The sequence below is a fragment of the Ambystoma mexicanum genome, chromosome 6p (genome assembly GCF_040938575.1).
Source record: "Ambystoma mexicanum isolate Mex_15411 chromosome 6p, UKY_AmexF1_1, whole genome shotgun sequence".
NCBI classification, from domain to species: domain Eukaryota; kingdom Metazoa; phylum Chordata; class Amphibia; order Caudata; family Ambystomatidae; genus Ambystoma; species Ambystoma mexicanum.
In genome coordinates this window covers 1,511,366,596-1,511,391,648 of record NC_090935.1, presented here as the reverse complement: position 1 = coordinate 1,511,391,648, position 25,053 = coordinate 1,511,366,596, and the positions used below count along the sequence as shown (strand labels likewise).

The following is a 25,053-nucleotide window of genomic DNA, read 5'->3' as shown; positions in this document are numbered from 1 at the left end:
ACGCCACAGTGCAGAGAACGTCGTTTCTTCTCGTGTAGGCCCATTTGGGTCCTCTAAGTGGACCACAGAAAAATTTGAGGGCTACATGGGTCGGCTGGAACAGATTATTGGTTCTTCTTATCATGCTCCCCCGAAAAAGGCTCAGGTAGACCCTAACCCCCAAATTCAAGAAGTTCAGTCTCATGCATGTTTTCCAACAAGAAGACGTGGTCCATATGGACACATATGGACACATCTATAATGAAGAAGAAGCTTCTTTTCTCAAACTATGAGGAAGATCAACAGGATACGATGGACAACTGGGAGGAAACCCAGCAGTAAGGTCAAAACCCTTGGACACAGCAAGATCGGGACACTGATATTTTGTGCCTAGACTCTCCTCCGTCCACCCCGGCTCACCAGGCCACCCCTGTGGATGACCAAATGGCTTTCAACTCCATGTTGAAAAAAGCAGCTGAATACTTCAAAATTGCCACTCAAGAGGCGGTACCTGAGCAGGATTTCGTGGAGGATATTATCAAGGAAAAACCTCTGGCGAGTCAAGTCGTCCCCCTCCTTATCTCTGTTAATAGACGGGAAGCTCCCTCATTGGTCACACCTACTCAGACACGGGCAGTGAACCCGAGAGTCGAAAAAATTATTTCGGCCTTCTCCTACCGACCCTCTGTAAATCAAAGGGCACGCCATCCCACACTCACTGGTAGTGACTACCACTCAAAAGAGGGCAGGGGTACCCCTTGCCACGGGAGAATCACCACCAGACAAGGAGTCTAAAAGGTTGTATGCCCTAGGCAAACGTGTTGCATCAGCTGTTGCATACACCATTCCGGTTGCTAATAATACTACGTTATTAGCAAGGTATGCCATTTTTTCGGAGAGAAGACTGGTTAACCAGAATGTGGCGAAGAACACCCTGGACACTGCAGAAACAGCAGGCAGGTCTCTTGCACAAGGTACTCTTTTGAAAAGACACTCATGGCTGCGTACATCGGGCTTCAGACCTGAGACTCAGGCCTCCCTCATTAATAAATCCATTGAGGAGACTAACCTCTTCGGGAAAGCAGTGGATGAAGCGTTGGAGACGGCCAAGAAGGAGCATGAGACTATAAGGACCTTGCACCAAATTACACAGAAACCCTCCTCCCAGAGGGGTAATAATTCTCAGCAGTCATTTCGAGGGCAAGCCTGTGCTGGTCAGAACAACTATGGCACGGGTAACTTCAACACAAATGAATCATCTGGAAGCCCTACTTACTATCCCTCAAGGGGTCAGAAATGCGGCAAAGGTCGTGGCAGAGGCCCCAATCCCAGAGGAGCCACAGCCTCTGGTCAGAAATGACCACTAAGTCCAGGTCACTCTCCCATGTCTCCCCGGTCGGGGGGGGGGGGGGGGCGATAAACATCTTTCCTCAAGGCATGGGAGGGGATAACTTCCGACCAGTGGGTCTTAAAGACGGTCGCCCACGGTTATTGCGTGGAATTCGCCCGACCTCCACAGTTCAGAGCGCCGCGCTCACGGCGTCTTTCACCAGACCATCTGGAGATCCTGATCCAAGAGGTGGAAGCACTGCTGGGAAAGGACGCCATAGAAGCGGTCCCTATTCTTCAGGTAAACAAGGGTATCTCTTCAGTGTACTTCCTTGTACCCAAAAAGGATCTCACCATGCGTCCTGTTCTAGATCTGCGTCCAGCGAACAAGTTTATAAAAACCCAGAAGTTTTGCATGGTAACACTGCAGGAGGTGATCCCATTGCTGAAACAGGCAGACTTCATGGCAACATTGGACATGAAAGATGCAGACTTTCATATTTCAATGTTGCCAGCGCACAGAAAATACCCAAGGTTCATGATCCAGGACAAACACTACCAATTCAAGGTACTCCCCTTCGGCATCGCCTCAGCGCCAAGGGTGTTTACCAAAGTCCTGGAAGTGGCAGCAGGACACCTGCGCAGACTATCGGTCCCAGCTTACCGTTACCTTGACGACTGGCTCATTACGGGGGACTCGTTCCACGCTTGTTTTTCGAACACCCAAAAACAGTAGATCTCCTTTTCACCCTGGGGTTTTCAATCAACGAAAAGAAATCCAGCTTAGTCCCCAGCCAAATAAAACAATTTCTGGGAGCGCTGATTCGGATGGAAGACTGTCTTGTCTTCCCCTCCAGCGAGAGGGTTCAGAACATTCTCTCTCAGATTCCTCAATATGTAGCCAGTAGGGAGGTGACGGTACGCAAGGCCATGCCTTTGCTAGGGCTGATGGTGTCATGTATATACTTGGTTCCCCACGCGCGGCTTCCCATGCAAGAGTGGCTCCAATGCCAATGGTGTCAGGCCAGCGGACAATTGGAAGATCTGTTAGTTGTCTCGCCAGCCCTCGTTCTCTCTCTGCAGTGGTGGTCAAGAGAAAACCTCTTGAAGTGAGTCTTTCACCACCCCTGCAGTGGAAGCCACTCTCACGACAGACTCATCTCTCACGGGGTGGGGCGCTCACCTGCTTCAGCAGACAGCACACAGAGTGTGGTCCCCTCAAGTAGCGTCCAACCATATAAACTTACTGGAGCTATTAGCGGTGTTCAAAGCATTGAAAGCCTTTCAGGTGCAACTGCAAGGGAAGACCGTGCTGATCCTAACCGACAGCACTACAGCAATGTATTACCTGAACAAACGGGGAGGCACTCCCTCTCCAGGGCTATCCAAGCTGTCCCAAAACATTTGGATATGGGCTCTCAAACACAGGATGTTTTTGTTGTCCCAACATGTTCCAGGGGAACTCAATTTTCTGGCAGACGTACTCAGCAGAGATTTTCCTCTGCCAGAAGAATACGAATGGCGACTGCACGAAGACATTGTGTCCAACGTTTTCGCAGAATGGGGTTTCCCAGAAATCGACCTGTTCGCTACTCAGGAGAACGCTCAATGCCAAGACTACGCCTCCAGGTATCCCCAGAACAGATCCAAGGGGAATGGTCTCTGGATAACTTGGTCGGGGAAATTTGTCTCTGCTTCCCCCACCCCCCGACTTCCCTTCTCAACAAGATAGTGCACAAAATGCACCAGGAACCAGTTACCATGATACTGGTGGCCCCCATGTGGGCCCGCCAACCCTGGTTCTCTCACCTGATGGGAATGTCCCTCTCCCCACCAGTCAAGCTGCCCTGCCCGTACAACATGTTGTCTCAGGACGGAGGGGGTGGGGGAGACCCTACACCCATGTCCCCAAACTCCGAATTTAGCAGCCTGGCTCCTGAGATCATAGAGTTTGGACACCTGCAACTCCCTCAGAGATGCATGGACATACTCGGGGAAGCAAGGAAACCTAATGCACGTTATTGCTATGCCAGCAAATGGAAATGTTTTGTCATCTGGTGCAATTCCAAGGGCGTCAATCCCGTGGATTGCTCACCCTCACACATTGTGTTGTATCTAACCCACCTGTTGGACTCTGGGTTAGTCTTCAATTCCCGAAAGGTTCATCCGGCTGCTCTGTCAGCCTACACCACATCACAACAAAAAGTATTGTGGTGGAAAATACCAGTAATTAAAGCCTTTATGGAAGGGGTTAAGAGGATTTATCTTCCCATTTCTCACCCCAGCCCCTGGATGGGATCTGAAAGTGGTTTTGACTAGGCTCATGGGAGCTCCCTTCGAGCCTATGCATAAAGCAAGTCTGAAAGACCTGACTTATAAAACAGCCTTCCTAGTGGCTATCACTTCTATCAGAAGGGTTAGCGAACTATAGGCTATTTCTGTTTTAGACCCATTTGTTACAGTTCACAAAGATAAAGTAGTTCTGCGCACACATCCCAGGTTTGCGCCTAAATCAATTTCGAAGTTCCATGTGAACCAGTCACTCGAACTACCTACTTTCTTCGAGAACCCTACTAACATGGCCGAAAGAAGCCTTCACACACTAGACGTGCGCAGGGCAGTCATGTTTTACCTGGAAAGAACTAAACCACTAAGGAAGACTAAACAATTCTTCATTTCAGTGGCAGCTGGTAGAGAAGGGGATCCGGTCTCTAAATCGGCTATCTCAAGGTGGATTGTCAAATGTATCACACTATGTTTCTCTTGCTAAGAGAGAACTGCCCCTCAAGCCTAGAGCACATTCTACTCGAGGCACTGGGGCATCCGTAGCACTCATTGCAAATGTTCCTCTTGAGTCCATTTTCAAAGCGGCAACCTGGAGTTCTGTACACAGCTTTATAAAACACTATTGCCTAGACACTCATTCTAGGTCTGATTCTCAGGTGGGACCAGCAGTACTAAGACATCTTTTCTCTACTGTTCCTGCTCACAACCCACCTCCAACTCCGGGTACTGCTCGCTAGTCTATGCACAGCATGTGATTCTAAGCAGATTAACAAGCATCAGAAGACATGCATTACTCACTGTAATAGCACTTCTGATGATTGTATCTGCTTAGATTCACATGCGCCCTCCCTACCTCCCCGCTCGGGGTGGAAGGAACATGGACGTCTTACTACTTTCTCTCTTTATGTACTCACTCACTATAGCCTTGGGCTCCCTTATGGCAGAAAAAATACAATCTGAGGGACCTCGGCGGGTGAGGGATTTTGGGTACTACACACGTCACAATAGGGATAGTGTTAGACACGCCTATGCCGAAGTCACCTTTCAGTCCCCGAAAGACAAGATGCAATACTCTCCGGTTACCACTGGATGTCGGACCATATGCACATCATGTGAATCTAAGCAGATGCAATCATCAGAAATGCTATTACGGTGAGTAATGCATGTCCTGTCAGGCAGAGAAGCTTTGGCCTCTGTACTACCTGCCTTGGGATTGGTTTCCGTTAAATTGGACAGATCCCACTACAAAGTTAAAGAATTCATCAATGCCTGTACAGTACAATTTACATTCAGGACTACTACTTATGCCATGCGCTAAAGTAGGGTTCATGATTTCCAACATGACAGGCAATGCATTGGCCTGGGCAACGCCAATTGTAATCTCTACTAGTCCTTTGCTGTCTAACAAGGCTGCCTTCCTTCAAGCTATGAAAGGCATGTTTGACAGACCCGAGTTAGTGTGTTCAGCCTACGAGTCCTTGTTAGACATAAGACAAGGGGCCACTGACGTGTTGGCATATGTATCTACCTTTTAAGAAGATGGTAGCTGAAGCAGGTTGGCCCGAGACCGCACAATGCACCATCTTTCGAAGAGGACTCAACAAAGACATCAATTAACAAGATTCGGCCAACCTGTGTAATTGGCTGAGTTGATCTCAATTGTCCCCCAGATAGTTAAGTTTAGCAGAGCAAAAGGAATACAGAAGACAAGCAGGATTACTGCCCCTTCACAACCTTCTCTGCAGCTTCCAACAACAGAACCACATGTAGTTGATGAACCCATGAAAATCGGTACCACCGCGGGTCCACTAACACCAGCCCAGAGAAAGAGAAGAAGAGATATGGGACTATGCTTTTATTGCGGCACAAAAGGAAATCTAATGAGATGGTGCCGGGATGTGCGCCCCAGAAAGCAGGGAAACTACAGACCCTGATCCTAGAAGGGACTATGTGTCAGGGTATTGTACATAGTCCCACTATCCTATCTCGGGTGCCCGCTGAAGACGGCGATTCTTGTTTAATGGTCAGTGGAGTCACACTGGTTGTTCCTGGCAGCCCTCTCATTGTGGAACTGGCCCTTTTGGATTGCGGGACAGCCGGGAACTTCATGGACACTCTAGGGCGGAGAAGATCTCTTTCCCCTTGAAGACTGAATCCCAACCTGTACTAGGGGTGGATGGGAGACCATTATTTTCTGGTCCTATTAACAAATGTTCAGTACCACTCACTATGGGAATTGAAAATAATTCTGACACCATTCAGTTTGATTTCATTCGAACCGCCCACTTCACTATTATACTGTCATGATGCCTACCCCCGGAGCACCAGGCCAGGCCCAGCACCCCCGGGAGCAGGCATCATGCCCCCGGGTAAAAGCCCAGCGGCCCCTTATAGGGGCTCTTTGGACTCTGTCCTGACGCCTTTGACGCGAGGCTCATGTTGGATATCAGTCCTGGCGCCATAGGCGCCAGGCTCATAAAGGAATGTGTTTTGTGCACTTACCTGATGCAGACCATGCTGCAAGATTCAGGTCTCCCTGAGACCTGAAAGGGACTATTTTTTCATTGGGACTATTTTGCCACTCGGGCGTGGCCGTGGAAGGATACTTACCTGGAACTACTTTGGGGGCTATTTAAGCCACGCCCAGACAGTAGCTCACGCTTCGCGTTGTTCTGCATCCAAGCAGCTGAACGCTCACTGCGTCTGCTCCTGCATCTGGTCTCCAGCCACGCCCGCCTCGATCCTGGAAAACCTGTAAGGAAAGAAAAGAAGAGAAGAGAAGAGAAAGGTGAAAACCAAGAATTTTATCAAACTTCTTACCGGAATCCAGAACCTTCACGCCAGCGTTCCTGAGAAAAGACTTTCATTTAAAAGCACTGCGTTGCTCGCTGCAGCGCCGCGCTTCACTCACCTGTCCTCGGGAGTTCTTCTGGCTCCACCGCGACTGTCTGCACCAGTCGCCACATCTCTGCGCCTAGGGGAGAGAAGAAGAGACAAAAGGTGAGCAGAAGGAACATATGAGGAAAGCCTAATTTTCCACCATAACACTTACCTGTCTTCTGTAGGCGGATCATTCCTCATTTCGGGTCGGCGCCGCTACGTTGGCAGGTACCGCACCCCGGCCCCTATGGGGAAAGGACAAAAGACATTACTGGAGGAATATAAAGACATTAAGAGGGATCGCCCCCATCGCTAACTCACCTGAGTTTACCATTGGCAAGTCAATCCCTCAATGCATCGCCTTCATTCTGCACCTGAAATAAAGGACAGATCACAGGTTGGAAGGCAACAGAAAAGGAGGCTCAACACTTGAACTTTTGTAATCTTCATACTTACGGCATTCCGCTCGGAAAATTCAAGTTGATTTTGCCAGCGCCATTCTGAAAACCAGTGAAGTAACTGGACAAACACGCGCCCCTGCACCAGAAGCAGGATTGAGAGTTCATCCTTTCAAACCATAAGGTGAGCTTCAACCGGGGATTTGGGAGGAAGTTAGAGAAGAACAAAGGGGGAAAGGGGGGACCAAGCACACTATTCTGCAGACTGTTAATCCCCTTTCTCATCTGCAGAAGGATATTCCTACGGGCCAGACAAGCAAGATTTAAGGGTCCTGTTCAGTCGGTGTTCCGAGTTCTGCGCATCACGCTCGAAGAGGCCACAGCAACCCAGACTAGACCAGCGCCTCCGTGGGAGTCAGGTGAGCGTTACATATACTGGGGATCCCATGGTTAAGGTAACATAACCCTTGCATTGACTGGTCAGCCAATTCTGTTCACTTGTCCTCCCAGTTCTGTTTAAAAAATTGCTTCAGGGATAAGGCAACTGCTGTTGTGCAGATTTCTTTTTAAAACATTTTTTTTTAGACCTGTGATCTCTTCAAGCATCCATTCTACACCCCCTGCCAACATAGATTTCATGGATGTTTTTGAGGACATTATACCAAGTGCCTTGCCTTTGCATGGTCCGGAGGACTGTTCCATTGACCTGCACCCGAATGCCATTGTCCCTTTTGGACGGATGTACACCTTTTTATCTTTTCCTGAGAAGGAATCCCTACGCAGTCATCTTGACACAAACCTGGCTAACGGCATGATTCAAAAGTCTCAATCAACTGCTGGGGCTTCTCTTTTTTTTTTCCCCAAAAAGGACACGAGCGCTACGACCATGCATTGATTATAGGGGTGTCAACAGGGTGACTATTCGCGACAGGTATCCTATGCCCCTTATTAAGGAGATTCTTGAGGCGGTTCAAGGAGCCAAGGTCTTCACTAAGATCGATTTACGTGGTGCATATCACTTTTTGCAAATAAGCAAGGGCAACGAATGGAAGACTGCCTTCAGAACTCCTTAAGGGCATTTTGAGGACCGAGTGATGCCCTTCGGTCTTGTTAATGCTCCTGCTGTCTTTCAAAGATACATAGATGGAATATTTTCAGACCTACTGTTCCACGATGTGATTGTCTACCTCCATGATATCTTGGTGTACTCAAGGACAAAGGAAGAGCCTAGGTATCACTTGAAAGAAGTACTGCTATGATTTTGAGAACAAACAAATTACTTGCCAAACCTGAGAAGTGTGCCTTGGAGGTATCCACAGTTTCCTAGTTAACATGTATTCCCTCCGTTAAGGGAATAGATGTGGATTCACGGAAGACTACTGCCATTCTAAGTTGGCCTTCCCCTTCTTCAGTAAAAGACATTAAAAATGTCTATGCTTGGCAAACTCCTATAGACTTTTTATCCCAGACTTTACAAGAACTGTCCTTTCCATAACATCTTTTCTCAAGAAGGATGCCAGTTTTTTGTGGTACTTCTGAGCCGAAGAGGTATTCCAATGTTTGAAAGCCCCGTTTTGTTCAGCTCCTGTACTCATCCAGCCAGACCAAACCTTTTTGTTGTGGAGACTGATGCCTCCTCTAATGCCCTGGGTGCTGTCCTTAAACAGGTTTGATCTGGTGGACTAGAACATCTGATGGCCTACTATTCAAAGACATTGTCGGCTAGCAAAGTCAATTATTCGGTCCTGGGAAAGGAACTAGTAGCCAGTCGGCATTCTTGCATAGAATGGAGACACCTACTCTTAGGGGCCAGTTTTCCTTTTGAGATACGAACCGACCACAAACACCTTAGGGTTTGGACTGAGAACGAGGAAAATGGCAGAGGCAAATGATGGTTCAGAAAGAAAAGAGTACTTGGAGAGGGAGAAAGAGTTCATACAGGGACTGATGAGAGAAATGGAAGAGAAGATCTGGTGGAAAGGTCTAGAAACGGAGCCATTTATAAGATATCAGAAGAAGATGGTGGGAGAGTTTGAGATGGGGAGAGCTATATATAGTGCAAGAAGTCTTTAGGGAAAGCCAGGTACTGTGGTGAATCCGATGGACTTGTCACTGTTTTCCTGGCGGTGACCTTCTCCTATTTGGCCAGGGGATGGCAGCTGCTACCTAATCTTGACCCTTGGGGTGGCTGTTTGAGGGAGGATCACACAGGGAAAGACAGCAGGGTGATATCCTCATTCCATCGAGTGAGACGCGGTATCTCCTTTTCCGGATGAATCCCCCATTTGCAACAATCTAATGGCCTATTGTGATGTCTTCCCTCTTTCACACATGGAGAATAGTGGGAAGCTTTTGTCGCATCCCAAAAGCCAACTCCACTAACTGGCCTTGTAAAATTATGAAAGACATTTTTCCCAGCTTAACACACTCTTCTTCCAAACACAGTTTACCTGTAAAACCTATTACAAACATGTATACAGTATGCACAGAAATGGACTGGACTACTGTTTCGCCAAAACTGGGACCTGGACGAGGAGAGGAGTAATGATCACTTCGCACTTTCTGCAGTCTACTCTTCCCCCAATTCCTGTAGTCCAAAGCTGATCTAACAAGGAGGAAAGTGTGAGAGAGTTCCCTGGAGGACTGCAGGAATCCTGTGCTGGAGAGGAAGGGCTAAGAACTGCTGTGCCAAGAGAAGAAAGAGGCAACCCTTGCCTCCCGACTGCCTGTGTGGCACGGGAAAGCTCTGGTGGTGTCAAGGAAGCCAGCCTGCCCACTCCTGGCGGAAGGTGAACCCCTGGGCATCAGCCGAGTGCCGCAGCCAAGAAGAGACTGCAGTATCCCTCACTGAAGGAGAGACCAGGGAAAGTTTGTCTTACCCAGCTGGGCTGAGACACATTGAAGTTGATGGTAACAAGACTAAATAACTTTGCTGAAGAGAGAGGGCTTGTCCTCTCTATTGCAAAAAACGTCTCATATTCCACACAGGCGTGCAAATTCTGGAGACACAAGCAATTGTTGCGGGGCAGTGAGATCAACAGCAGAGGAGACTCATTGTGTTAGCCGTATGTGCCGGGGAGACGCCAGGAGCCGCAAGTGTTCCTGGGTGCTCGCCAGCATGAAGATGCAGCGTTTTCCTTACCGGGACCTGAAGGGAAGCAGGCATGCAGGAGCGGGGCCGTGAGGGAAGCCAGAGAGACGTCTGAGCAAGTGGCAGACCTACGCCGCGGAAGGGCAAACAAGACCGAAGATGCTTCACAGAGCTGGTGAGTCAGCCCAAAGCACGTGGGGTTCCCGGGGAGTTTCTGTGACCACACCAACGACTATTTGAACGTTATGAGATTGCAGAGACAGAATCAATAAGATTGCATGAAAGTAAAAAGGGCAGAGTGCAGACCCAACCCCCAATAACATGAGTGCATGAAATGCAAGTGTGGGGAAAAGCTTGAACGAACATTAAAACAGATATACCGAATCAAGAACATTATATGCAGTTTTGGATATAAGGAGGAGCTGTAACACAAGAGAAATATACCAGGCAGTTGAAATCCCATCAGAAGTCCTGGCAGGAGAGTACACCAGGCAAATTGCAAACCTATTCCCTATCCTCCCTCTGGATTCTGTCCTCCCTCTGTGGAATCTTTCGCGACCTCTTCGACTCTCACTCACTATTCTCGCCTCTGGTCCGACTCACTCTGCAGGGCACACTCTGGATGTTCTGATCTCCTCAGACCTTCCCCCTTCTATCGCTCTCACCACTCCTCTCTCCTGGAGTGATCACTTTCTCCTTTCCTCCCAGCTCACCCTCTCTACCCCTCAGGCCAAGCCTCTTCCATCACATCCGACCCATGAGGCTTTCGCCACCACTTTCTCACCCCCCCCCCCGTCACCCTTTGGCTGATACTCACCCTGGCACAGCCCGCTCCACGCTGCTATATCTGATACTCTTGATATCCTTGCCCCTGCCACGTGGATCCGCCTGAAGCCCAAAGCCAAGTGCAACTCCTGGTACGACTCAGACCATGCCACCCTAAAACGCAAGTGCAGGGTGGCCGAGAGGAAATGACGTGCTTCTTGTACATCCTCTGACAAACTGGCCTGCCGCCAGCTCCAAAGCTAATACCGGCTCTCTGTCCTCACCAAGAAGAGAGCTCATATCCAAGCCTGCGTCTCTGCGGCATCTAACAACTCGGCTGAACTCTTTAAAATCTGCAAGGAACTGGCCAATCCTGCTGCAGTCTCTACCTCTCCTGTCCCTTCCCAGGCCCCCTTCACGGCTTCTCACTTCATCTCTAAAACTCAGGGCATCCTGTCCTCACTCACCTCCTCTGCCCTCCCTCCCGCTCCTCCCTGCTCTTCCTCTGGCCCTTCTGCAGCCACTGCGCCTCCCTCCTTCTCTGCCTTGCCCCTGTTCACCGCCTTCGAGGTTTCTATACAAGTCCGGTCTATGAAAGTCTTGTCAAAACACGTTCACCCCTGTTCTTCCAAAACCATCAAGGACCACATAGACACCCTGGCTCCTGCCCTGGCTGACTTCTGCAACCACTCCTTTGCCACTGGAGTCTTCCCATCCCCCCTGAAGCACTCCTTTGTGCACCCACTTCTAAAGAAACTGTCTGCTGATCCCTGCTGGCCAGTTAACTATCGCCCAATTTCTATCACTCCCTTCCTGGGCAAGCTCTTGGAGAAATTGGCCAGCTTAATCTCCACACTGAATCTGTTGGTTGCCTTCATGACCATCAGTCTGGCTTCAGAGCTGCCAGAAGCATGGAAACTGCTCTTGTGAACATCTGTGAAGACCTGCTCTCCAACCTTAACTCCCCCGTGTCCTCATCTTGCTTGATCTCTCTTATGACTTTGACACTGTCAACCATGCTATCCTGCTTAATTGTCTCTGTGATAACCTTGGTATCACCGGTCAGGCCCTGGTGTGGCTGACTTCCTTCCTCTCTAACCGACCCTCCCAGGTCCAACTTGGGTCCTTCCCCTCTGCTATCTTTTTTGATACCTCTGGTGTCCCCCAGGGGTCTAACCACTCTCCCTGGCTCATCAACCTCTACCTGGCACTTCTTGCCCACTGCATTGCCGATTTCTGCCCCCACTTTCAGTGCTATGCGGATGACACTTGGCTCATTTTCAGGCTACCTCTTCTCCTTCCCTGATCTCTGACTGTCTGTCTGCTATCCAGGAGTGGTGTGCCGCCAATTACCTCTGCCTTAATGCCAGTAAGACTGAGATTCTCCTCATCGGCACACCCACTTCCTCCTTTCCTGTCGCACTGTGGACGGCCTCCCTTGGCCCTCCTCCTCCTCCTACTGCCACCTGTGAAGCTAAAAACCTTGGGGTCATCTTCGACTCCACACTCTTCTTCTCTCCTCACAACTCTGACGTCTCCAAGAAGTCAGACTACCAACTGCACCTCCTCAGAGGCTTTCTTCCTTTCCGCTCCTTCCCCCAGAAGCTCACTGGCTCCAGAGCTTTGGTTCTCTCTAGGCTAGACTACTGCAACAGCCTCTTTCTAAATCTGCCTGCCTCTACTCTCCGCCCTCTGCAACTCCTCCAAAACAGGACTACGAGACTTGTCCTTGGCCTCAAGCCCAGGGATCGTATCTCTCCAGGACTGAAATCTCTGCACTGGCTCCCAGTGGCTGTGAGGATTAAGTTCAAAACCCTTTGCATTGTTCACAAGGCCTTCTGGGGCCTCAATATCTTCAACTCTCTCTTCCTAAATATCTCCCTTCTCAAGCTCTTTGCTCATCCGCCTCTAACTCCCTCAGGGTTCGTCGCTTCACCAAGCAACGAGTTGGTGGTAGATCTTTCTTCGGCTCGGGCCTCCTTCTGGAACAGCCTCCCTGCCTCCCTGAAAAATGAGGAGAACCATCTCCGGTTCCGGAAGCACCTTAAAACCCTCCTCTTTGCGTCTGCCTTCTCTCCCCCCCTCTCCACTGCTGATATCAGTGGAGCCCCCTCAAAACCTTAGGGCTCATTCGACCAGAGGTATTGCAGCTTCATCGGCCCTCAAAAGAGGTGTGCCGGTTAAAGACATCTGTGCGGCCGCTACATGGTCGTCTGTCCATACCTTTACACGATTTTACAAATTGGATTCCTCCTCCAGTCAAGAGACTAGGTTTGGAAGGGCTGTACTGCACTCTATTCATCAATAGAAGACAGCGTGAAGTCAGTACTCTCTCCTCCAATAATAGAATACTGCTATGGGAGTCTGTCTAAGATGAGGAATACGTCGGCGGACACAATCCCTTCGAAGAACAAGTTACTTCTTACCTTGTAACGTTCTTTCGACGGGATGTTCCTCCGACGTATTCCTTATCGACCCTCCCATCCATCCCCGCAGTTCTACTTCGCTTATTGTTGCAGCTTACGCTCCTTCAGGGTGATTAGTCTAGTCCAGACAGAAATACTGTGGGCTGCAAAACGGAACTGAGCAACGGACGCTGCGCGCGGCCTTTATAGGCAGGATGACGTCGACGTCGAAACGGCTGTCGAGGGACATCGACTCGGAGGACGTTGACGCGCAGCGCCCTCTAGAGAAAAATTTTCCGAGGCCAGCAGAGCTGGAAGGAGATATCTAAGATAAGGAATACGTCGGAGGAACATCCCGTCGAAAGAACGTTACAAGGTAAGAAGTAACTTGTTCATCTCTGCAACAGCAGCGGATAACACATCCAACTCTAAATTGTATGAACTTGGCAGCATGGATCCTGAAGTCCTAGTCTGAACACTTGAAACTAACCTCCAAGATATATGGACGTACGTACGGAGGGAGGCTTGCAAACCAAACGTACACATTTGTTAATACAATAAATCGCAATATTAGAATTTGGTGTGCTAACCTGTCTGTCATATTTTATTGCATGCCAAAAGATGTTGTGATGGATGTACTCCATCTGTTGGAGTCAGGGTTAATGTAGAACTCCCATCTAGCACCATTGATAGCATACACAACCTCACAATATTTCTGGGTGATGAGTGCCAGTGGCCCTTCATAAAATGCGCTGAGAGAATGTATCCAGAACCTTTCCTGCATCTAATCTAAATATGTTTTTGCATAGGCTTATACTCTCACCTTTTGAACCAATTCATAAAGATTTGCTTTAACACTTATTGTTCAAAGTCCTTCCTTGTTGCTATCTCTACTATAAGAGGAGTATGTGAATTCAAGGCTGTCTGTAGAAGAAACGCTCATGACTATCCATAAAGAAAGGGATGCTCGTAACACACCCACGCTGCTCACCGAAGACATTTTAAAACAGAACCGCAAGATTTATACTTGGTCTCAAGCCCAGGATCAAGTTCAAGACCCTCTGCATACTCCACAAGGCCTTCTGGGGCCAGGGCCCACACTGTCTACAACACTCTCTACCTAAATACTCTCCTTCTAGAACCCTCCGCTCGTCGTCCAACTCTTTGCAGGTGAACCGTTTTTGCAAGCAGAGATTTGGGGGTAGATCTATATCCTCTGTAGGTGCCTCCCTCTGGAACAACCTCCCTGCCGCTCTCTGCCTGAGCCGGAGCTCCTTAAGTGCCGTAAACTCCTCAAGACCTTCCTCTTCTCTTCCTCTTTCTCTCTCCCGCTCCCCTGTAACCTCCTTCTCTTTTTCTCTTCTGCCTCACTCCTCCTTCTCTTCCCTAACTGTTCAGCTTCTGCTGACTGGCCGCATGGTTCACCTCCAGAGCCTCAAAGGTCCCAGTCTACTCCACCAGTCTTTGCACTTGCCGTCGGGCCTCTGCCCTATGTTCAGCACTACTGCACCTTCAGAATACATTCCATGAGAGGTGTAACCTCTCTGCACTTAACCCAGGGCTCTGCTGGACTGGGCGCACTTGTCCCTCTCCCCTCCCACTTCCATCTGTACACTTGCATTACCTGAATTTACTAGGCCTAGTAAATTCTGTCCTGTCTCCCCTCCCGAGTTGGTTGCGCCTGAAACACTTACTGCACTTGAACTAGGAGAAATACCGTCAGGCCTAGTACGCCAGTTACTTTTTTGTTATATCATTCAGAAACCTCAAGGCCTAAGAATGACTACTGTATTCCTTTTCACCCTTCCCGCCTTCAAGCGCTTTGAAGCACTTCCCTTGTGTAAGCACTGTACAAATAAACAATTACAAACCAATCCTTTCAGTTAGTGTCATTCTTCTAGAGATTCAAAGCAGAAGGTTCTTCCACTCAGTTGATGTTTGTAGTCATGTTTTATGTGGACCGAAGGAAAACAAGTCTGCTTCTTGTCTCCTTTACAGCAGGGCAATGGGGCATCTCGTTCAGTAAGGCCAGTATAGCCCGATTGATTATGTTGCATCTCGGAATGCTCAAGCCTATCCAATGAAACACAAACCAAAGGCCTGCTCAACCAGAGGCATCGCTATTAATACATGTTACAAAGGAAGAGCAGACTCCCAGGTTGGACAAGTGGTTTTGTGAAATCTTTTGCCATCTGCACACCAGCCTCTAACATGTACATCTACATAATCTATGCATTGAAAGTGAATCTAAAAAGATTCACAAGCATCAGAAGACAAACCTTACTTACCAAGTAATAGTATTTTTGGTAATTGTATCTTTTTAGAATCACATGTGCCTGCCCATCTCTGGGGAGCTATAATTCTCACACCATTTTCCACAGAACACCATCTTGGGGTGTAGGCACTGAGTGGCATGATGGGTACAAGCACACGTGGAATAAGGATAGTGTAACAGGAACACCCCTGTAAACGCTTTTCAACCTGAAGAAAAAAACAGTAATAATCTGGGTTTACCACTAGATGACAGAATATGCATAACGTGATTCTAAACCGATACAAGCACCAGAAAGAGACAGCACAGACTGGGTAAGTAACAGTTGGGATACATTTCCACATGAAAGCATCCAGGATCAATATTGCACTTCATTCTGGAATTTATTTCTAGGTATTACCAAATACCCCATGTTTGTCAGACGAGGAAACCGAAGCATAGATATTTGCAAGGACTAAATCATTTTGAACAATTTGGGAAGCTTGAAATGAAATCTGAAATTTTTCATAATATTCATAGGTGGGGTAGAAGTGACTTCATTGAACCCTTGACTTCTCATCATGGCATCACAGGAAGGGACCTCAAATGATCTTTCATCCAGATACTGAGCCGATTAATGCTGTTTAAACAATTCTTACTGGAAACCCAAATTTGCATCATGTCGATACATAGTGATTGATGATGAGTGCAGCTATTAAAGGCCCTAACAGATAGCACCATAGTGACATTAAAATGTTCAGTAGTCATATTGATTGAATCACAAATGATCCCATCCCAGTTCAGTGATTGCTTAAAGTTAAAGGGTTGCCTATTGCTACACTGAAATGATGCCCATGATTAAAATACAGACTTTCTGTTAAGGATTTCAATCAGGCGACACACACCTTGGTCTCTGCTTAGTATGCAGCGCACAACTAAAATGCTTATCTTCTTATATTGATTCAATATTGAGATGGTACACCACTCATATCACACCCCCTTTTTCAAATACCCCGGGTCACAATGGACCATGAACCAGGCTGGTTCGTAAAATACAATATTTGTTGATTTAAAAAATTCAAAATAAATCATACACTTTTAATATGGGGCAGCAATCACCCATGGGGTGATAATTACAATGAGAATGTGAGCAATGCACTGGGTTTAACCTTCTAGTGGAACATATACACAGCACAGTGGAATAGGAGCACTTTTTGAATTAGGAAAGATAGCACCCAAGTTAGGATTTCCCCCTGCAATGTACCCTCAACCCGCAAATAATCAATTCTGAGTGGATAAACAGAAGCCGCAGGTAATCGGGAATGAGAAATAGGAAACGGAATCCAAATCTGATCTTCCCTCCCCAAATAAGAGAGACAAACAGATTTTAAAACCCTTGCAATGTTATAAAATGACACTCGGAAATGCACAAATAAATAATGAATGTGTTAAAAACCTTGAAGCAAATATAATTCATCACTAAAGTAGCAAAGAATGATTACAAAGAATGGATTACCAAAAGCATACAATTTGAAAATGAGTGGAAAGCTTAAAACAGATAGCAGCAAAATGACATGTGTGAAAGTTGCATTTTTTTCCATTCCAGCCTAAAATTAACCAAACGGTTTTTAATAAAAACAGGTGTAATACACTGATTCGGAGCGTGCTTGTCAGGGATAGCAATAGATCACAGGTACAATATGGAAGTGAAAGTAAGTGTCTAGCTGGTAAATTGGATGAGTTATGCAAGATCTAGAAAGGTGCACTTTGAGTCAAATGAAGGTGCGAAAATAGGAAAGGAAATCCGTTGTGACAAGAACAGTTTTACTTTACACTAGAGTATTCAGACTAGGCCACCAAAGAGGGACACAGTAAGCTCTAGGGTTGATTTTCGAGTTCAACCCTCTCACCCCAGCGCCCAACTTTGGCGGAACCAGTCCGATCACTCGAAATAGGCCTAATGGCTTAGGATTACACAAGACAAAATAGCTAGCACTAGAAATCAAGGGCAGGGTTGCAAGAATGATTCTGGCAGTTTGAACAAGTTAGCAGGATAAGGATAGGATGACTTAGAGTGTGGAATAAAGGTATAAGCAAGACAAGGTATGCTATGGATTTCTATGGGGTGCTGATGATACTTACAGTCCACTTTTGTTTGGGATTTTGGACCGTCAAGGGTTCGGGTCACTACACGGCAGGGCACCTGGCAAACAGCTGGGCAGTTCTGGTCACCGGATGGCACTTCGGGACTGGCAATTCTGGTCACTGGATACTAAACTCAAGTGGATGGCAGGTTTGCAGCTATGCAGTTGGTGGTATCAGGATGCTTCCCAAAAACACCACAGCTTTCCCCTTTGGTTATTTGGGAATTCTTTGTGGAATTTCAGAATTGAGGCCTTGCTGAAGCAAGATCAGCAATGCTTGGGTTTTGCATTGGGCCCTGGAGTAGGTTCAGCAATGTTTTGGCCTTGCAGTTGGGATCTGGAATCTGGATGGATGGAACACGAACGCAGCGCAGGAACGTCAGGAGGAGTGTCTGTCTAGAGTCTTGCCAGGGAATCTCATTTATAATGCCTAGTGACATCATCAAAGTATGACTGGGGCAGGCTTAACTAAACACGCCTCTAACAATGGGATTGGACAAGGGTCATAGTCCCCGCCTCGCTCTCAGCTGGTTGGATTTCAGGAAAATGATGTCATATTTATGGTGCGAGTTTTACAATGTCCAAAAACCTCCCACAGTTACTTCAACTAAAATCCAATTTTGCCACAAACATACATTCATACAATTGCAATCTCTTAGCAAATTATATACAGAGGTTGCATATTTTGTGCAGCACATTGCAGTCCAATACTCCAGTCCGTGAGACCTTGTTTCGCCCTTATACCAGTTTGTCACGCTTTTCAATGGGATTTATATGTACAAAAATGTGAATTTGCAACATGGATGCTTTTCTGGTAATCTGCCATATTTTGCCATTTCTGTCCCCAAGGTGTAAATGAATTCTACCAAGTCTTAAAAGAAAGCCGAAAATATCACTTTTACACTGCAAAAAGTCTACATTTTTAAAAAAGTCTTGCTGCAGAGATAAGTCTTTAAAGTTTATTTATGAAATAGTCTTTGGAAACAAATGGCAGTCCTTGTCACATTATCATATATTTTTTCCTTCCTTCAACTGCTACCAATTGTCATTTCCTTCAAAGCAAGGTGGGGGTTTCTCCTTGATTGAAGGTTTTATTGCCCCTTCACACTTCAAACATCATGGCACTGGGAGCTCTTTTGTCAGTGGGTTCAACCCAGCCTAGATTCTTTCCCACCCTGTAATTATCAGTGGGGTGTTCGTCTCTGCTGAGAGTTTATGGTGTGACTCCCTTCCTAGGGGGAAGTTTCAGGGCTGCCATCTGCAATAACTGGTTTTTGAGCGCTTGCAAATTCAACCCATGTATTTTAAAATCTTTATTTTCTTATTTTGGGTCCTGAATTAAAACAAACCTGTGGAATAAAATAGCCCATGTGTGTGTTATCACCAACAACACAACCCCTTTACATTGCTAAATTAAGCAAGCTTTCATTCAACAATTTCCTTTTTAAGTGGGCCATTTTTTTCCTTCAGTTTGCAAAAATCCCATTTTTACATGTGTGGTGAAAAGCTAGCATTTCTTTCTTTAAATCTGGTTCTGCAACTCCATCAGATTCCCACACTGTCTTTATAGCCAAAGTCATTTTCTTGAAAGCAGGAGTTTTGTCTGAAGCACAAATATATTGAAACTGACCTGGCTCAGAGAGTTAGTCTCTTTGAAATGCTGAGCCTGGATGCTTTTGAAAAGAAATACATTTGTGTTCCTGTGCGAGTGAAAGTGGAGTTCCTTGTTGATTTCTCTGAGTTGGTTTGACCTGGCCTGTCATTCAGGAATTATACCTGGCTTTGCTGAGGCACAATGAAATATCCTGGGCATGGCATGGCCTTTTTAATCCCAGTAGTTTAAGACAGAACAAATGGAATTAGTGTCAAAGCAGCATTTTTAAAGGGTGAAAAAGTTTCATTTTGAAGGGGAAATTTGGGTTTTCAGCAAAGCAGTGCTGCTTTTTCACTTTATTCCATTTATATGTTTCGGAACTCTCTGGCACGCTCCTTCAGTGTGTCCCCTTGTTCCATCCTGCCCGAAGTGTGCTTGGCAGGACGGTGCAGCCATCTTTTGTTGCTGCAAAAAAGCAGTTTTGAGGTCCTGGTGCGCACAGGAGCCAGCACAGTCATATTGCTGTTTCTTGCGCAAATGCAGCTTGGTGATGTGGGGAAATGCTGTTGAGTGGGTCAATATATCCCACAAAAGTTTGTTATTTAGCCACAAGACCACACCTTTCTTTGCAGTCTTCTTGGTGTCATACCAGTGATAAATTAGTTTGTAAGCACACCCAGAATTTGCTCATAAGGACTTAATAGGAACATATGGTGAATGTCAAAGAACAAACTGCTTGGGTCAAAGTCATATGTTAGGACTTCACTGGATGACACAGTATCTCCTGCCCCCTTTCTCACGAGGAAGACTGACACCCAGCAACTTAATGGCCTATTGTCCTCTAACAGTTTCCCCTTGTAGAAGAAATCAAGAAACCCCATCTTATCACATGTTAGTCCGACTCCCACCTTTAACCCAAACACCCTTAACTCGCACATCACCTTCTGCTTCTAATGTGCCTTATTGTACACGTTGTGAGAAAAACCATTTGAGAGTTAAAAGCCCAATGAATTTCATGGGCTCCAACTTCCATAATCATTCAGGTACTGACACAATGAGGATGATGAAAGAGTTCTCACAGCATGACAGGTGCTCGAAATACAGCATACAGGCTCGTTTTTTTTCAGAGCCTACCTTGCATGGGACATTTAAAGATGGTGATCGCACTAACAAGGCGAGCAGTGCAGGAGAGGACGGTGAACTCCAGGCGGAGGCTCGGGAACGTGAGACACACAGAAGAGGTTACCAGGACCAAAGGAAGGACACCGCAGACTATCAGGAAAAGCTGTGGAGACACGTAAAGCTGCATAGAAGCTCCTGGGTGTCGGGCCACTCCTGAAAGCAGCGTTCGTCACGCCAGACCGAGAGAGGAAGCCAGCTTGTGACTGTGCAGCCCCACGAAATGCTTTAAGGCCCTCTGCCGACTCCAGGATGGAAAGCAAATGAAGCAGCTGTTCCCCAAAGGCGCGGGCAGAGTCTGAGATGCTGGAAGAGACCAGTGAGTCTACCCAAAGCAGCTTGGGACCGGGTGTTCCAACAAGCATACCTACCCTCATTTGATAATTATTAGATTGTTAACAATGGACAAAGCATAAGAAGAATATTTGAATGCAGTCAAGACAAAGTATTAACGCAGTACCCAATAAGAAGTACGTTTGTGTGCAGACCAGACACAGTACCAAGAGAAAAACTCATATATAATACAGGTGCATGAGATGCCCGTATCGGGGAGAACTTTGAGGAAGTGCTGTTGTATGCAGATATACCAAGTAAGTCATGCTATAGGCCATTTTTGTATAACCAACAAACTGTGAATCAATTAAGAGAAGTCCTGGGAGACGAGCACACTGATAGTTGAAGCTATATAAAGATTCCTTGCAGGTGAGTATACGAGGGAATCTTAAAGGAACTAGAAAAGAGAACCTGGCAGGCGAATATACCAGGTGGATGAGATTAAGGGAAGAGTCCTGGTAGGGTAGTACACCAAGCAATCGGCAGAGTTAAAGGAAATTTTACAAAAAGACAGTTGCATAACTTGTGATCCCAATAAGAACTTTGCGAGTCCAGTCAGAAACAAAAGAACTGCTAATTAAAGTGGAACTTTACCTTCCTATTTAAGAAACCAGGGGAAGGGAACCAACCCTCTGGCTCAAAGTGTCTCTACCTTGAAGAACATTTTTGTTGGAGTCCTTATTACATTTTGGATTTTGAACACTTTTGGTAACATCAAGAAAAAGACATTCCCTTGTACATTGTTGTTTATTAGTGTGAGAGTCGGGATAGGATGTTTTGGACCGCTTTTCAGTTACTCACTTCCTGATGCTGACTGTTGCTTTTCATTTTGATTTTTAAGTAGGGAAATTACTATTAGAATAGGGCTAGCTAGGCAGTTTCCCAACCCATTTTTGTTTCAATAAATGTCTTTGCTTGAGAATATGAAAACCTTGTCTCCGACCCTCATTCCAGACTACTCACAGTTCCTAATGTCCTCTTAATGTCTTCTTACCGGCGGTGTCTCCGCCCCGGTACCAGCTCCCTTTCGTCTTCATAGGCTGCTCCTCTACTCGGCTCACTGCCAGAGGGCAGTCTCCATCCACCGGGCGTTGCACCGGAGCTGAGGCTCGTTGGCACAATTGAATCATGTTAAGTGATTAGGATTCCCTTATCCATGCCCTGTCCAACTGCTCCAAAAGGTGCTTTTTCTATGTTGGTCTGTATGCTAGCCAGCATTAACCTCACACCGTTCTCCCAAGTGTCACGCCTCTCCATAAGTCTTCTTCATATACCTATGGAGTACTCTCCCTGCAGGGCTTCAACAGATTTGGTACGACCTGCATTTGACTCCACACGGGTAGTTGTCAGCAAGCCGTCTAGGAGTCTGGTGTTTCTGCAGCTCTATTAGTGTAGTTTGAACTCTCCTCAACCCCCGATGCCAGCTAATATTTTGCAACCATCCTGCCTTCAAATAATGATTCTCATTAGATTAGTGACCCTGTATTTTGTAATAGTTCCCACTTTGAGAAAGAGTAATCTATATATTGTGGGGCATTTTTATTTGGCAAAGATTTTCAGGCCTTGCATTAGGTGATTTCCATAGGAGCAGGCAGATGCATTGCTCTTGGCATATCCTCCCATTTCCACAAGTAGATAGGTGGACATAGCTAGAGCATTGCCATTATAGCATGTTATAGCATGTTAGCAGAACTTTGCATTGCTTTGTTTTATTGGGTCCAAATCTGACACACTGAAATGAGAAATTCAATGTCTGAAGGGGCCTGAAAACAAATGTCTGGTGGAGTATGAACCTGCTTCAAAATAGGCAGAATGTTTTTTTCCTTTTTCCAATGGCAGCCATTTTCTTAAAGTATTGTACTGTTTATAAGTTGCCTAGTGTAGCTGGTTGTGTGACTGTATATTGAAGCGTGAGCACTTTAGGGTGTGCTATAAAGCTTAAGCGAGATGTGCTTTGTTGGAATATGTTGACTGTAGCTTGGACAAACTAGCAAATGAAAAGAAAAAGCAAAAGCATAAGATATTTGGATAAATGAAAGAAATGGTAATATGACATTTTTACGAAATTCTTAAAAAATTAAAGGCTGTTTTTCAATATGGCAATTTTCAAGTGATGTTTGCAGTGAAAAATATATTTCTTTCGGTAGGTAGAAAACCTACTCATCAGTAACCAAGGAACAATTAAACTATGTGATTTTGGCAGTGCTACTACCATTGCACACTATCCAGATTACAGCTGGTCGGCACAGAAGCGAGCTATTGTCGAGGATGAGGTGAGATGTATATAGTGCCTATTCCTGTTTCATGTTACAAATGATGCATAATGTGATGTGTTTTACAATGTTTTACTCCTGATCCTGACCAGAAAGTGAAATATGTTAATGAGTACAATGTTAAGGCATGTCTGTCAGTACTTGGCATGGAGTGTACTGCTCTGTTCCCTGCATACCCTTTCCTGGACCAGAGCCATTTATAAGCCAGCCACTTTCCCTGCAGCATCCAAATCTAATCTGGGTGCAAGTCCAAAGTAAGAAACTAACGCACATTCTCCTTTCCAACCTCCATGCATCACCCAGGTAGTTCAGTCTTCAAACCCCACCTTCTTTGTTCTACCCTTGATGCAGGTTCCTTAGGTACCATTACCAACACTTCCAACCAGTTTACCCACTTTACACACCTTTCTTCCCTTTGTAAAAATCATCACCCCACAAGGTACCACACTAGCAGCCCAATTCCACTAATTGCTTAAAAAGAGAGAACGGCACATGAAGTTACCACAGTGGTCCCCGAGCTTGCCTGAAAAGGGGGAGCATTGCAAGGCCTCTCCTCCCTCTACGAGCAGCAAAACTCAACGACTCAGAACAGAGTTGATCTGCTGCTCACCCACGGGCACCGCTAAGCGTTCGACTCTCACTGCGCAATGGCATGCAGCCTCAAACATTTCTACATCACTTAAATATTACAGTGCAGCCTTTTAAAGGCATACAAATAAAAGTGTCAAAATAAAGAACCAGGAGAAATCAGCTAGATCCACTGGAGAATGGTTGGAGAGCCTTGCTAACGGCTATCCCTGAGATGGTTTATAGTGAATATGTCGAATTTAAAAATGTCCAAAAATAAATCTTGGAAAAAAAAAATTCAAATGTTTTTTTTTTAATTTATTTTTTTAATGGGGGGGTTCCCCCTCAGCCCCCTGTTTATTTTTTACTAGCTAAACCCAAAAATAACATACAAATAAAAAAACAAATGCTAATTATTTTTTCTAATTTTTTTTTTTCGAGATTATTTTTTTCGACATTTTATATTCAACATTATAACTGGCTACCCTCTGAGATACTGCCAGAAACCTGACAACGGGAAGGGAGAAGACCAATAGCCAGTTGAGGGCGGTGTCACTGAAATGGGAAGGAAAACCGACGCAGATTGAAAACCGAGAAGTTGTTCGCCGTGAAAGGCGACACATGGCTGGTGGGTTACAAAACACAACCAAACATAAACCTTGGGCAAGTGTTGGCAGGTTCACAAAGCCAAGACGCAGCTGAGCAGAATAGCCCAGAGACTCTAGATGACCACTTTGAGTAACCCCATCCTCCGCCTTGTATTTTGTTGTAACAAACTTTAGACGCAAGAGGCATTACTCACACATCATGTGCATAACACGCCTGAACCTTGATGACTCATGTGTGTACTATTGATCACTTTGTCATATAACAAACCACCGAAGAGCAATTTACCTATATGTGGTGTTCAAATCCTTGTCACCACCACATCAGCCTCATAAGACTTTGAATTAATTAAAAACTGACACCAGAATTCAACGCCTTGCCGAAAGTGTTTCAACTGCAAAAAATGTCAACGCCTTTGCAAAAGATTTTTCGGAGGTAGTGGTTGATCAAGTCATATCCCCATCCGAATTTGACCTTGGCACAGAAATGTTGAAGGAGATGCTTGAAGGGGAAAGTAACGCAAAAGACAAGGAATTGTTAGCACTTCAGGGTTTAATTTTTAATTCATAATTCATGGCAAGTGGCTGTTCCTGAAAATGTACTTCTTATCCATCAAGCTCTTTTTAAGTACTGACCTTCTGCCCATAACATAGGGTCATTTTGGGCGTGGGAAAACAAATATACAGTTTGGCCTACAGTATTGATATCCAAATTTCTATAAATCGGGTATAGTCCTTTTTTTCTTCAACTTTGGTTATAAAGAACAAAATATTTGGTAGTGCTGAAAGTCTTCTCTGACTGTTTGGCAGATTTTCACTTGTCTGAGTTTCCTCCTTTCCTGTGAAAATTGACAGAGGTACATTTCTCAGACGTAAATTCAACATTTCTCAGACGTAATTTCAAATAGTGAACTTTCGCTTCTCCATCCTCTGATGTCTAGGTATTGTGAGGAGCCAGGAATGAGACACCGACA

The 25,053-nt window shown here is 46.0% G+C and overlaps 1 protein-coding gene across 1 annotated transcript in view; it reads left to right on the top strand.

Moving 5' to 3' along the window:
* GAK (cyclin G associated kinase) overlaps positions 1-25,053 on the top strand; it is a 2,243,070-nt gene that overhangs the window by 242,442 nt on the left and 1,975,575 nt on the right. The window contains exon 6 of the mRNA XM_069626358.1: positions 22,782-22,907. Coding sequence (XP_069482459.1) covers positions 22,782-22,907 — 126 coding nt within the window. The remainder of the gene's footprint in view (positions 1-22,781; positions 22,908-25,053) is intronic.